General features: G+C 39.3%; 1 protein-coding gene across 2 annotated transcripts in view; it reads left to right on the plus strand.

Annotated features, from left to right (window-relative positions):
* RB195_002392 (uncharacterized protein) overlaps positions 1-14,650 on the plus strand; it is a gene marked incomplete at both ends in the record, with an annotated part of 30,058 nt that overhangs the window by 14,580 nt on the left and 828 nt on the right. Inside the window, 2 exons of one of the 2 annotated variants that reach the window (XM_064199635.1) lie at positions 8,061-8,323; positions 14,330-14,529. In XM_064199635.1, coding sequence (XP_064055516.1) covers positions 8,061-8,323; positions 14,330-14,529 — 463 coding nt within the window. Of the gene's footprint in view, positions 1-8,060; positions 8,324-14,329; positions 14,530-14,650 lie in introns of those variants that run through there. The other variant, XM_013444293.2, reaches the window with a different exon arrangement.

The following is a 14,650-nucleotide window of genomic DNA, read 5'->3' on the forward strand; positions in this document are numbered from 1 at the left end:
TGTGGTGGGTCCTTTAGTGATTCTTTTCAGCTGCGGTTAACTGCTTCCTGGAAACACCTGCGTTCATTTCTCTTATCTGACTCTGTCTTTTTTCTGTTACTTATAGCAAAAAGAGACATGATGTTTCTTAGTCACGGAATTTTTTTTTCCAGATTTTCATATCATTGCTACCCTCTCCACTCTCAGTCTACTTCGGCAAATCTCGGTGAAACGACAGGGAGCTGCTGCTTCCAGCGCTCCCTGCCGTTTCACCGAGATTTGCTTTAATTTTTTCGAGCTCCCTATCGTTTCTGTTTTCCCTGTTCTTTTTCTGATTATCACTGACTACATCAGCTGAGATTCCCGCGAACATATTTCATTTCGATTTTCGATCCATTGTTGCAATGGATATTACGTTGACGCCAACTAGCTTCTGTGAACCTTGTTCACGTTATTTTTTTTTTCGCGTTTCCAGCCTTTCATCCCTCCGGGTCCAGACGTGTCTAGTCTAGTTTCCATGTGTTTTCCTTGTGAGAATGATCGAATAATATCATTGGAGTTAGTCAAACATAGGAAATACACAATATTTTTTTGTTTTCTTCTTTTTGGATGGGAGGAGGCAATAAGGGAGGTTAAGGTTTATTTTCTTAGCAGACTTCTTCAAAGCCTTTATATTGTGTGAGGTGAATAGATGAGTATGCACGATACTATCCTACTACTAATAAGTAGTATCTCTGTTTAGTACTATCCTGAGCGCGGCTAGCCATTAGCTGGGTCTCGCGGAACTGCTAACATTCCTTTTCCCTTTAGATTCCTTATCAATCGCAGTTCTCTCTATTTTGCTGTTCGCCAGGAGCGATAAACCATTGAAGGGCTGGTGTTGTATACTGATTATCGTAGAGGTGAACTTTCAGAAATCGCAGATTTTTTAAAGTGCTATCTGGTACCTGTCAATGTTCTGCCTAGGCATCGTCAACAAGCCGTACCGAAAAATTTTGAAGTTGTTCAGCACAACGCTGACCGCTTCCTGTGAAAAAAAAAACTTTCCTGGGGTGCTAGCGGCCTCTCTTGGTCTTTCGTAAGATCATTTGTAGTTTATTGGTTACATACTTATCTCTAGAACATCTTCTATGCTACGCTTCTAGATGTTTCCTTTTTTCTATTGGAATCCTCACATGTTTTATGTTCTAGACATTTTTCTCCTTACATTTTCTTCCGCAAAAAATATTAGTCGACGAATCATAGCGTGCAACTTTACGAGTCTCTGCTTGTTCTAACCGCATTTAACTGCTCCATTTCAAGAACCCTCAATCATTCAGCCCAGTCCACATTTTCTGCGATTCCGATTTAGACGGGGTTTGTTTTCTTGTCATCATTCGAAGAAAAATTACAGCTATAGATTAGAGGAGCATGAGTGATTGTGCACCTGATAAGGCGAGTAGTGGGCGAACATGATGATCAATATCGATTATCTGTTGTCGCTCTTTTGTTTTCCTTTCTCGTATTCTAGGGCGACGGTAAAAGGGGTAGTCAATTTTCTGGCTAAGTGACTAAGTGGACTGCGTGGGAGGCAGCACTTACCTGAAAGTATATTATTATATTATATTATAATTATTATATATTATATAATGTATATATAATATATATTATATTATATATTGTTATATTATTATATTATTACTATATTATTTTATTTTTCACGCTTGTACTTATTTATTCATTTTTTTTACTTATCTGAAGTTATTCAACATATTCAACGAGTCGTCGTGTCACAATGACCTTCTCTAAAGGATAAAGGATAAAGTTTCAGGCGTTAATCAATCCGCTTAGGATGCGCCCCCACTTTCACTTCAATTCAGAATCGTTTGAGGTGTACGAACGTTTAGCTGGCCCATACAATGACTTGCGGGGGCTAGCCGAAGTGTAAAGTCAGTGTTTTTATCCTCCCAGACAATTCTGGTACCAATTTATCGACCCCGGAGGGATGAAAGGCTTCGTGAGCACTAGGGCGAATTCGAATCTCCGACCAATGCACTACCCCCGCCCTTTTACTGCTGAGCATATACTAAAATTGGAACAATGACCTTTTTGAGGAAATTAAAACACACTTTGTCGACAGCATACCTATTTCGGGAAATTTCGCATCTCCTAATTAATTTTTTTTTTACGAGCAACCGCGAAAAAGGAGAAATGAGAACGGTTCTGTAATAAACTGATCCTAGGTCAACAGATCAATGAAGTTACGTTACTACTTTTTAACAAAATAATAGGATCACCGATTGCATTGTCTAGAAGGAACCAACACATCCACTACAACTTATCGTGAAACCATACGACCATAAATCATAGGACACAACTCCTCTGAAATGTTTTTCTATCAACTCCGTAGCAGTAATTTTGTAGCTTATTCCTTTTTATACTATCTTAAATCTAAACTTTTCTGTTTCTTTTTTATTTTACCTTTCTTCCATGTGATCGAAGCATTTGGTATGCTTTGAAAGCTCCATTTCATTCCCCGTCCGTAACCTCGTAAGTCACCAATCCGATCTTAATACTTTTATGAATGTCGCACCACATCATTTACGGTGTTTTATGTCCGCCGTTCTAGTAAACGCTCGAAACGGCCATCTAAAAGGTCACCAAGACATGACTCAAGGTGAACATCGTTGTCCTTCAATTTTGAGCATGGTTGAGGCAAAATGAGCAAGCTGTTTCACTGATTTTGTTGTGTTAGTCACCTGAGCAAATGGTGAATTGCTTCGTTTCGGCAGCAGTTGGCGTTTGCGTTTCGTACACTGTTGTTCTTATCGTTGGTAAGGAACCCCCTTTCCACCATGGAGGTTTTCACGCGAATGCGAAGTGCTTCCTTTTAAATCCTTTTCAAGTTTTGTTGCGTTGTTCTCGAGATTTTAGATGTTTGGTTGAATGATTTTGGAATGTTTTTCGAAACTTAGTTTTTTCCCTCTAGATCTTGTAAGTAAATGGTTTTCGTGATTAGTTGGTGCCATCGATGCTGTGCTGAAATAGAAGTCGATTTGCTTTGTGATTCGACTCAGTCGCACTTCCCAGGTCCCAGAATCTTCCTTGTCTTCGTTCCTTGTTGATGAAATACCCGGTTGCACTTTTCCAGTTCTCATAAATTACGTGTCCAGATAGTAAAAAGACACTTTCTCGGCAAGTGTTCCCAGAACTTTGCAATGAGCTATACTTATCTGCGCGATGTGCTGATTTACCAGGCCGGTAATGGACTGACGGCATTAACTCCCTGCTTGGATGTTCGTTCTCGTTCTCTAGACGTTTTCGACGAACATCACCTACCTGTTCCTCCAGGAAAAGATTTAAAGGATAAAATGCTCAACGTTCATCAATCCTTTGGGAATGAACATACGTGTTCGACTTTAATTCAGAATCGTTTGGTGTTCACGAACGCATCTGGCCCAAACAATGTCTTGAGCGAGCCGGATCAAGTTATGTTTTTATCCTCCCAAACGGGATGGTGTCAAATTATAGACCACGGAGTGATTGAAAACCTAGATGGGCTAGAAGAGTTTTGAACCACCGACCATCCAGCCGCCGAACGTCTTACCGACTGTGCTACACCCACTCATACTCCTTCGGAATATCCATGTAGCTAATTCGGAATATACTTGAGGTTTAAGCAACGGATCTCCGATCAACTCACACCTTACCTTACTTTCTTATCAAACAAGTGCCCTTTCTAACCATCGATCACTAAGTCCGGCACTGTTCAAGTTTCTCCTTGAACTTTACCTCGATTTAGCTCTCACTTTACTTTGCTTAACCCATCTTTGTATTCCGCACTATTTCTCCACCCACTTTTTGCCTTTTAATACTTCAACAGTAGGTTTCTGAAACAGCCCCATTCACCTTTTTTGAACTGACCAAAGTAATTTTCTTGGCTTTTCAAGATAATTGCAGTGTGCGAAGGGTGTGCCAGTGAAAGTACAAGTAACTTCAGTAAAACGTGGAGGTGGAGCAACTTTGAACACTTATTTGTTCTTCAAGAGCATCGTTTCAAATCAGGCAGTCTTCAACTCGTATTCGTCTCCATCGCTGGTTGCACCTGAAGTGCTCAAGTATTGTCCACTTAAGAGAATTTCTGTGGAAATGCACTTTTTGCTTCCATAATAACATCCATTATTATGATCTGCGACTTGAAATTTTCTTCAAGACTTACACCCTTATTTTTCAAATAAATGTGCCCAATTTTCATAGATAATCCTGAAAATTTTTTAATTGCAAAGATGTATACTGGCATCGCGACGAATATCTCTGGTCATGAGAGCTCGAATTAGAGTGCGTAAAAAACTCGAGGCGGACGAGTCCTGGATAGAAGAATAGAAATCAGCGCCAAGGTGGAATTTCAATTAGAAGAACAAAGAAAAGACTTTCCGGATTTAAGGCTGGCGTTAGCTCGGAGTCCTTCATTCGTTTCCTACAGATTAAACCGTCGTATTCCACGAAACCTACAGCCGCTAGGAAATACTTTTGTTTGTTAGTACTGGTACCAGGAGGATCTGATTTTTGGATGCAAATCTATAGTTTTAGAACTAATTGGCTCTGGATTGACTGAAATTACTGCGTTTTATGGCTACAACATCCGCAACATTTGCAATTAGCAGGGCTACGTGGATGTGTAAACAATCACTGGGGGACGGAACGGATTCATTTAGTATTTGCGAGTATTCTATGAACGCATTTTGTAATTATTTTATTTTTCAACTCAACGGTATTGCTCACGGAGGATTGGTGCTCTCAATGTTTCGCTGGGAGAATTTGCGAACATTCCAGCTGTTTTCTAAGATATCAATTCAATTTCCTCATATTTTTCTGAGAATAAAACAATATAAGTGTAGCAAAGATTGTAGAAGCAGAACCACACCAACAGAGTTACATCTGCATATGTATTCAAGACACGTTTTCGCGAATTTCTTCTGAGTACACCAATACACCCTTTTTGAGCGATAAAAAATCTGCGTTTTCATTATCGCATCCTATCAAACTAGCGAAAACACTAGAAGTAATATTCTGTGGAATTCTCGTTACTTTCACTCAGTAATTGCTCGTTCATTCAAAGAACACAGTATTTTCAATGAGAGTAATTATGGCTGGACAGCGGAACTTCATTTCTGCTTCCTCTTTAGATAAAGTGCTTGAATTAGACAATTCTTAGTGAAATCTTTGTCCAGTTTGTTTGAGTAACATCTGCACATCATTTGATAGCGACATACATTGTTTCTCTGCTATAAATCCAAAATGATGGTCCTTTATTTACTTATCTGCTCACTTCAAACGCTATTTTCTCATCGTTTATCACCTCAATAGCTACATTTGCAGCTTTTAAATCCAAAATAAACCTGAATATACGTCTCTCTTTTTATACTTGGTAATCTATTTGATAAAGGTAAAATGATTGCCATAGATAGAGGAAAATTGAATTAAAATAAGAGAAAGACGGAAAAGAAAGTGTGGATAAATAAAAATTGTTTGAATTTCACTAAATCTCAGCGGTACTGCCCGAAACTAAACTTTTCTTTTTTCTAACAAAAATCCGAGTGTTACTGGTTGTTTTTTGGAAAGAATAATACCACTTCGTTCACTTTCACTCTTCATTTTAGTTTTTCTGTGTTGTACTTGCTAAAATAAGCATCCCATGGTTTTCCACTAGAGCTATAAGCTACGTACTCTTCTCAGGATTCGTCTCTATCAAAAATTCCAAAACCGCCACCGTAAGGTTGTGGAAAGCGGTAGCAGTAGGGAATAAACAGGCGTTTTCATTTATTATTTATTTGTTTTTTTTTTACTAAATTCTTCTCTCCAATCGCTCTTGTTTTGTTAAAATCACTGCTATTTTTTCTTGCTTTTTCTAGCTTTATCTTACATTCTGCAGGTGTTCTCTGATAAGGAAGCAAAAACAACCCTGGGCACATTTTTTTTGTGGAGAAAAAGCCTTAATACGTTTCTTGTCTGCATAAATAATTTCTTCTCGATTCTACTTGCGAGAAATGATGAACTGGGGCTGCTTCGAAGAGTAACCTTATTGTTTTCCAGCTGTGTCCGTCAATTTACGCAAACGCTAAGTAAAATTGTTGAATTGGACTACTTGGTTGAAGATTAATGTGTAGCTTAGATAAAGGCTTCAAGTAGAAAATTACAGAATCGAAAGATCTAAAATCCTCCTATTATTAAAATTGATTGAATTGATAAAACATTTTTATATCACTAGAATTTACCGGGAATCCTTCATTAATGACAAAAACAGAAGATTTGAGAAAAATCATCTAGCTTCTTTTAACTTACAGTATTTTTGCGCCTACGTTCTTCTTTGCGGAAGTAATCAAATTCTTATTCATACTTCATACTCTTAGTCACATGATATGATTCATTTCTATTCTCGCTGATGATCCATGGTCAATTCGTCGTGATCACCACTGACTTGATGACGTAGAATTTGATTTCCGATAATCGACGTTAAAGGCATCACTCCACGAATCTGAGGTGGTATGGATTTCAGGTGGAGTATTCTTATAAGGGATAGTAGATTATGGAGAGGAGGGTAATTCCGTCCATTTTTTCCTGATTGCCGGAAAAAAAACGGCCCAGAAGATATGGCTTCAGGCGTTCTGGCGCATTATTTTCTACAGGGAATTCGACTGGAGCGCGCCAGCCTTGTACGGCGCCGCATCTTCCGGGCCGTTTTTTTACGGCAATTAGGAAGAAATGGACGGAATCACTCTCCTTTCCATAGTCCCTATAAGAGTCCAGTATAAGTCCATTCCCTATAAGAGTACTCCACCTGAAATCTGCATCACCTCAGATTCGTGGGGTGATGCCTTTAAAGTATGGGTATCTTCTAGGACTTCAGTTAATCTTAACACTTGTTCGCGTTTTTGCTTTTATTTTAAAGTAATCTGACAAGCTGGTAACTAATACTTGTTCTGATTGCCACTAGGCGGGTGTGGTGCAGTTGGTTGGAGTTCCTTTGTAGTCTCACTGGTTCGAAACCGCCTTGTGCAAACCAAGCCTTTCATCCCCTCGGGGTCGAAAAATTGGTACCAGACTTGTCTGGGTGGATAAAAACACTGAATTGATCATTGGCTGGGCCAGAAGTCATTGTATAGGCCAATACGCGTCCCAAAACCTCAATGATTACGAATTGCAGTAAAACGCGTTGGCGCATTCCAAACGGATTGATCCGCCAGTGGCTTTATGATTTTATCTACTTTATCTGACTGCCACTGACAATCACTACCAAAAAACCACTCACTACTCAGAAAGGCAGCATAGAAGTGCAAAGAAATTTTTTTTTCGAGTTCTTTTTCTTCTTGGAATAACTTTTCGTGATGTTGTCGTGTCTACATTCAAAGTAAGCGCTTTCTATATGTCGGCAATTTTTCACAATTTCCCAGAATAGATTTCTGGAAAATGTCGCGGTTTAGTAAGCCGACAGATTTGCTTATTCGCCACTTGATTTATGGCCTTGTCATTGATCTTATGACATCATCCTGCCGCAACCTTTGCGAATAGACAGTCTAGCTCCTTCGTATGTTTTTTTTCCTTTTTCGTTTTCTTCCTACATCACATGATTTTCATGACACAATGCCAAAGATTCTTCTTCGACCTATGCTTCTCTTTGATAACGGATTTTTTTTGCAACTTCTTCAACATTCGCTATCTTTCAGCCGCATTTCTGCGCTTCTGCCATTGTCTATGATGGTACGGATTGATTTTCTTTCTCAAAACATCTATTTTTTTAGTACTTTTTTTAGTTCTGTAAAATAGGGCATCAATGTATAGAAAGTTTCTAGTGATTCATCGGAGAAATAGCTCAGCAGACGAAATACAGCGCTCATAATCGAGCCCTGAATGACTTTGACAAATTGCGTTTGAGGCTGTTTCTCATATCAATGGGCTTTTTGATTGATGTTTGCTCGGATTAGGAGATATCGATGTTGAAAGTTCTATTTCAGACCTCAAGGAGAGGCTTTCACTATTCATTTTTGCTCGTCTCTGCTCTGATAATCGTCACACTTCGGAAATAATGAAGTTCTCGATTTCAGTAATGGATGACGAGCCAACGTCGTCATCACGTCGCGGCGGCAGATCGTCGACGACATCGCGACGGATGTGCGGCTCGGCTGACTCGACGGCGAGCGACAGCGACACGGCTGACGATGCGCCATTGCTGCACGATGGCGGTAACGGCGCCGGTGGTAGTGGTGGTGATGTCAGCATGAGCCAACCGGTCCGGATCGAAATGCCACCCGGTGAGAAACCCGCCTCACCGCATGACCGATTCCCGAAGGAACGAGCGAAAGCAGTGGTTTGTGGTTCTTTCTTTTCTGATGGTTTTAAAGTTTTCAACCCTTCCGCCAATTGAAATGAATTGTGCTGACGCGGTATCGAGTTGGAGGCTGTCAAACGTAGGGAGGTTTTCTGCTTCGCCGTAATAATTTGTGCGAAATGCTGAATACTTCCCGTTGATATCCGAATACTGTTGAAATCTTGTCCTGATCTTTTTATATACAATATCATAAGTAGTATATAAATATGAATATTAAATAAAAGTATAACTAATATGAAAACAACATACATATAAAATTATGAAGATATAAAAATATGACTAATGAGTGGTTATTTCTTGTCAGTCCACCTATTTAGTATTCACAGTTTCTTTTTTCAACCTACAACCAAAGGTTTGTGCATCAAAACTTCTGTAGCAAAAAAAGCTATCATTTGGCCTCTTTATTAGCGGCACAAAAATCTGATCACAGATGCGCATTTCTGCAACGTTTGGTTTCATGGTAGTAACTCTAAATTAAAGGCATCACCTCACGAATCTGAAGTGGTGCAGATTTCAGGTGGAGTATTCGTATACGGGATGGGAGACTACGGAGAGGGAGGTGATTCCGTCCATTTCTTCTTAACTGCCGTAAAAAACGGCCCGGAAGATGCGGCGCCGCACAAGACTGGCGCGCTCCAATCGAACCTCTACAAAATAGTGCGCCAAAACGAATGAAGCCGTATCTTCCGGGCCGTTTTTTAGGGCAATTAGGAAGAAATGAACAGAATAACCCCCTCGCCATAGTCTCCCATCCCGTATACGAATAATCCACCTGAAATCTGCACCACCTCAGATTCGTGGGGTGATGCCTTTAACACAATCTTCAAACGTTGTAGCTTTAACTTTCATCGCCGATTTCGTTGTACCAAAGTCGTTGCGAAGAAATCCAGTTTATTTCGGAACGTTAGAAGGAAATCAAAGTGTGTCGCCATAAAAAGAAGCGGAGGATTAAAGCGGTTTTTGCGTACCATTACTCAGTAATACCAACAGGTCACCTTCAGTTCACATGAGAGAATTACAGAGGTTTCGGATGAACGATCCTCTGGTTTTTGGTGATTAATTATCGATAAACCACGCTAAGCGTGTGCCTGAAACCTGACTGCCGACACGACAGCTGGATCCTTTTTTGCCACCGTCGCCGCTGAGTTTCTGGCTAATTTTTGCTGGTTTCAACTAGGAAGTGATTTGTGATTTCGAAGCACTCATCATTGGTGAACTGCAAAACAGCATCTAAATGGTTTACTCTTCAATTGGGTCGTTTGAGAATTGAAGTAAAGCTCACCTTGATCACCTGCACCCCAGGCGTTCTTCGCATTGATGGAGCATTCACCAGTAAATGTACCTAATTTATGCCGATCGCGTGCTTGAGTTACCCAGGAGCTTCCTCTTTCTTTTTCAAGGACACGAAAAACGTCAAACGTTTCTTTGAAGCACTTCGTTTAAGGAATTTCTTTAAACAGTGGTGATTTCGTGTGATTGAAAATATTTAATGAAAACACATAAAACCCATGAGTCGACACAGAATATGAATATGAATTGCAGAGAAACGTTCAGTAAGTAAGTCGTAAGTTTTATGCGGGGATAAACGAAAAATTATTGTATTCAACAATCTTACACAGTATGAGGACGTTTTGATGATGACGTTCTAACATTCTAAACTACTGTTAGTATTTCTTAATGACTGCAAATTATGCTCCTTTTTGGTCACAGGAATTCGTAACGGAAAGATTCTTTTTGGAGATTTATTGTGGCTTAATTGTTCAGACCTTGTTATTTGTTCCTTTTCCAAAGTTTCTTTGTTATTAATGTATTTTTGCGTTCAATTCCACACAAACCAGACAACATCATCGTTTATTTGCTATGGACATATCCTGTGTCAATTCATGGGCTGTGTTTTTGATTGAATATTTTCGGTTAAAAGGAAGAATCCCTACTTCTGAAATCTGCTTCTTTCTGCATACATAGTTAGTGTTAGAGATCCTCAGGACCTGGATTACCAGCACCAAAATCCGGAAGCATAAGAATTTTTTATCTGGTAAAACAAATATGAGAAGACCTACGTTGAGGGAGATGCCCAGATATCAGCTGGATCCTCCCATAAATAATGCGCTTTTTCGGCTGCACTGGAGGAGTTTTTTCTTTGTTGATATTTCAGAAACGGCTAATGAAACTTTGTCAAAAAGATGAGAGAGGATTGTAAAAAATGAGTAGGGTATATTTTGGTGTGAAAGAGTTTATTTACGTTAATTTTGAAAAGTAAGCGAAATATGTATCCAATACCCCATTATTTACGGAATGACTCCATATAATAATTGTTAACTACTATGTATTTTATGTTGCATCAAAATAATGAAGTTACAAATTATGGGAAAAAATCTTGCAGGCTTTTCCGAGGAGTTTGTCTTCATCCAGTATATTTTCTGGAATCCTGAAAAAGTACGGTAGCGCTAGACAATGGATAAGATTGGGGAGTTTCTAAACGCGTTTCAAAAAGGGCTGCAGCCTTTTGCAGGTTCTTCCGGAAAGCTTATCCTCACCCAGCATACTTTTTGGAATCCTGAATGAATCCCAGAAGGTTTTTTCCTGTTCAGCTAATAACAGTTCTCAATAATTCGACCCCATCCATTTACCTGTTTGAGTTTACGCGCTTTCTCTGGACTCGGGTACTTCTCTTTTTCAATGTGAAGTCTGCCTACTGTAAGCTCCCTATGCATTGCCTGAAGAAACTGGAAAAGTGCAGATAAGCACTGATTTCCACTATCCGTTACTTTGCTTAGACCTTTTAACGGCGTTAGAGGAAGCGTTTCCAAAGATGCGCCCACATTTTTATGGAATAGATGATGGCCCCACTAACTGGCAACTGTAACGGATTGTGGAAATCCACTTTTGCGCTATTCACAACTTTTGTTGATAGTGTTGGATTTTTTTTCTTTCACGTTTGTGAAGTGCCTTAATGAACTCTATAGCGAGTTTTATGTTTGAAATTTGATTAATTGGGTTAGTGAAAAATTGGGCTAGTTTCTTAGCTTGAGAATGTTTCGAGAGAACGAGAGAAAAACCTTTGATGATTCCCTTCACAGTTTATTGGAAGTACTTTTTTTTGTTGCTCCAGTAAGCGCCTACTTGGCAGCACCACTTCATCAGATCTGCTGAACAGTTGACCTCTTCAGCTAACATTTCTTGCTCATAGTGAAAGGTAGCGTCTCATTACAGCTGTTTACGGATGCACTACCTCCTGAATGTGGGCACTTATTGGCGATGTGCATCTGATTGTGACTTATTTAGTATCGCAAAGACGTAAATGAGTAGAATGTACGACGAAGGTCATGAATTTTTCATTACACAAAAAGCGACAATCATCAAAGTGTACCAGACGACAGAAATAATTCGTCACTTCGTCATTGCGTTTCAAAACGTATTGCGCCATTATGGTTCTCGAAAAACTCAAAATTCCAAATTACTCATCTAAAAGAGGCACCTGCACGTAAAAATTATCTGTAAATAAAAAATAATATGCATATATTAGTTCTACCGGGAAGTTCTGTCCGGTTTCGGAATGAAACAAAATACAAATTTTTCTTACTGTCAGTAAACTTTATTGAGTAATATAATTGCCATTATTATTAGTGACCTGTTACCTGCGTGAGGACAATTCGTATATCCCATTTTTGAAAAATTTTCATCTTTCGATATGATGAAACCAGGAAATGTGGAAAAAGAAAACCACTGCTTGTTTGACATCTTCCTCATTTTTTTTATTTCTTGCAATTCAAAAAATTTTGTAAGGACAAAAGCAAGTGATAGTCGGAGGTCCGGAAATTATGGTGGGTGCGACGGAATTCCCCGGCCTACTTCTGCAACATTTTGACGAGACCCCAAAGCAGCATTTGGCTCGGCACTACCAGAACGCACTCTCATGTCCTTTCTATTAATCATCGCGGCCTCTTTTCTTGGACTGCTGTCTTTCAATTATCCAGTTGCTGACACTTCTCCAAATTGAGCTTTTCGTTCGGTTTTGAAAGCTCATAATGTATTGATCCTCGAATGTCCCACCATATACACAACATTCTCTTATTCAGGGAGAAATTTCGTTCAGAGGTGGAAGGGCTAGATTCCGGATTCACAATATGCCCTTTTCCTTACGGTGTTTTCGTAGGTAATCCAATTTTCATCCCCAGTTATCATCCGGTTTAGAGGGGTTCGATTTTGTTCCGGGCAAGGAGAGATGTCCACATAACGACTCGATCATGAAAATTCTTCTGACTTGACTGATTTTGTGGCACCCATATTGAACATTTCCACACCAATCCTATTTCCCGAATATGGTCCGAAATGGCTTGCTGAGGTGAAACAAGTCTTTCTGCGATCTCCAACGATGTCAAAAAAAGAATCCTGCTCCAACGTGGTCTTAACTTTATCATCGTCGATCAGAGATGGTCGCCCAGAATGTGGCTGATCAAAAAGGTCGACATCAGCTCTTTCAAATTTTTCGAACCATCTCCTGCTTGTCCTATCAGAAACTTTACCTTCACCAAACACTTTCAATGAACTTCTGCATGCATCTGTAGAATTTCCTCCTTGTTGAAATTGAATTGAAATGAACTTTATCAGTAGCCGTGGGTACACTATCACCTCACACTTAGGACTAGCGTGAATCAGCTGTTTTACTTAATTTGCTACGTCGGTATGTATACATTAAGCGATAACGACGGACAGCCAAACATGCGCCAAATAAACATGTGCTCACGTATCGAAACTTGTTGCAACAGAAGTCTACCGGAAACAACTTTCCGGTAGACCCGATATAAATAAATAAATATATGTGTATCAGGTCTACCGGAAAGTTTTACAAACAATTAAACATATATATATATATATATATATATATATATATGCATTCAATTGTTTGCAAAAATGGTATATGAAATGTTTGAAAATATCTCTAAAAAATCTCAGCTTATACTGTCTTGTTCTCTTAATTAAGTGAAAACTAGCCACAAAAGGATTAAGTCAAAACTTGCAGCAACGAAGTTAACAGCTCCTCAGAAATACATTCACTTGCGCCCACCGAAAGGCAGTCTAGTATAGACGCCATGCGCAACTACTAAATTAATTAAATTATCGGAATTCAGAAACTATTTTCCCCATTTTATTTCCATATATTGGGGTAAACTGCTATTTTTTTTGACCTTGTCGGAATACGTTTTTTTCTTCTCATATCCTTCATTGACTCGTCAGTTAACTTTTTGTAGAGGTATTCGCAGTGTTTTCGCCGGCTTCGCCACTTTTGCACTCGAAAAAGACATAATATCCATACAAATAAGTTCTTATGCCAACAATTATAATATCACTAGATAAAAATGTCAGATACACTGTAAATGTGCCATGATTATAGCAGATCTTTGGCCTATAGGAAGTCTCGTGTACCACTCGTTTTCTGATTGCGGTGTAAAAGTGGGATTAAATCTTCACAATTCTATAATTTTGGATTTCTTGGGAATTACTCCAAAAGATGCTTTAGTACCATGAAAAGTTGATTGTAAAACGTAGGAGTGGCACCAGTGATCAGCTAATCGCCACTGATTTGGCGCTGTCGATAGCTTGGGTTCTTCTTCGTCGCGTCCGCCGTTCTTGACCGCCATTATCGTGTGCTGGAGACTAAAATCGCTTAGGAAATAAGAGAGAAAAAAGAGTTGTTTGCACAGGATCTTTTTAAAATGAATTAGGCAGCTGGCTCCATCACAGTAAGAAATTTTGAGCCGCAACTCACCCTTAATTTTTTTTTCTAACCGGTTGACTCGAAGGAGTGAAGGAACTTTTTCTCAGGAGATCAGTTTTTCCAGATTTCCAGAAAAATTTGCATTCCTGTAGAAGGATTCAGTTATTTAATACCACTGGTACATAGTTGTTTAGATCATCAGATTCTTTCTCATCTGCCGTAACAATCGAATAAAAAATTGTAAAAAATGCTGGTGACTTTTTCAGATCTCGTTCCTTCTGCTAGCAATTGCGGCGGTTCTCAATGAAGTGGTGTTATCATTTGTACACGAACGGGTTCCTGAAACACCACCGCTACCGGATCTCACTTTTTCCATAATACCGTACTATCAAGACGGTCTAAAAATCTGCGAATATATCATGTTGGCGTCATTCGCCTCTGTTTTGCTACTGATGTTGTTCCACCGGTGAGTGATGTCTTCTCGCTTCTTTTTTTTCCGGGCGTTGTCGTCTCTTATCGTTGACTTTTTGCCGAAGTAGCGAATGTCGTCCTGTGATAGCAATGACAAGCTTCCATTGCGTAATTAA

Source organism: Necator americanus, chromosome IV, assembly GCF_031761385.1.
Source record: "Necator americanus strain Aroian chromosome IV, whole genome shotgun sequence".
NCBI classification, from domain to species: domain Eukaryota; kingdom Metazoa; phylum Nematoda; class Chromadorea; order Rhabditida; family Ancylostomatidae; genus Necator; species Necator americanus.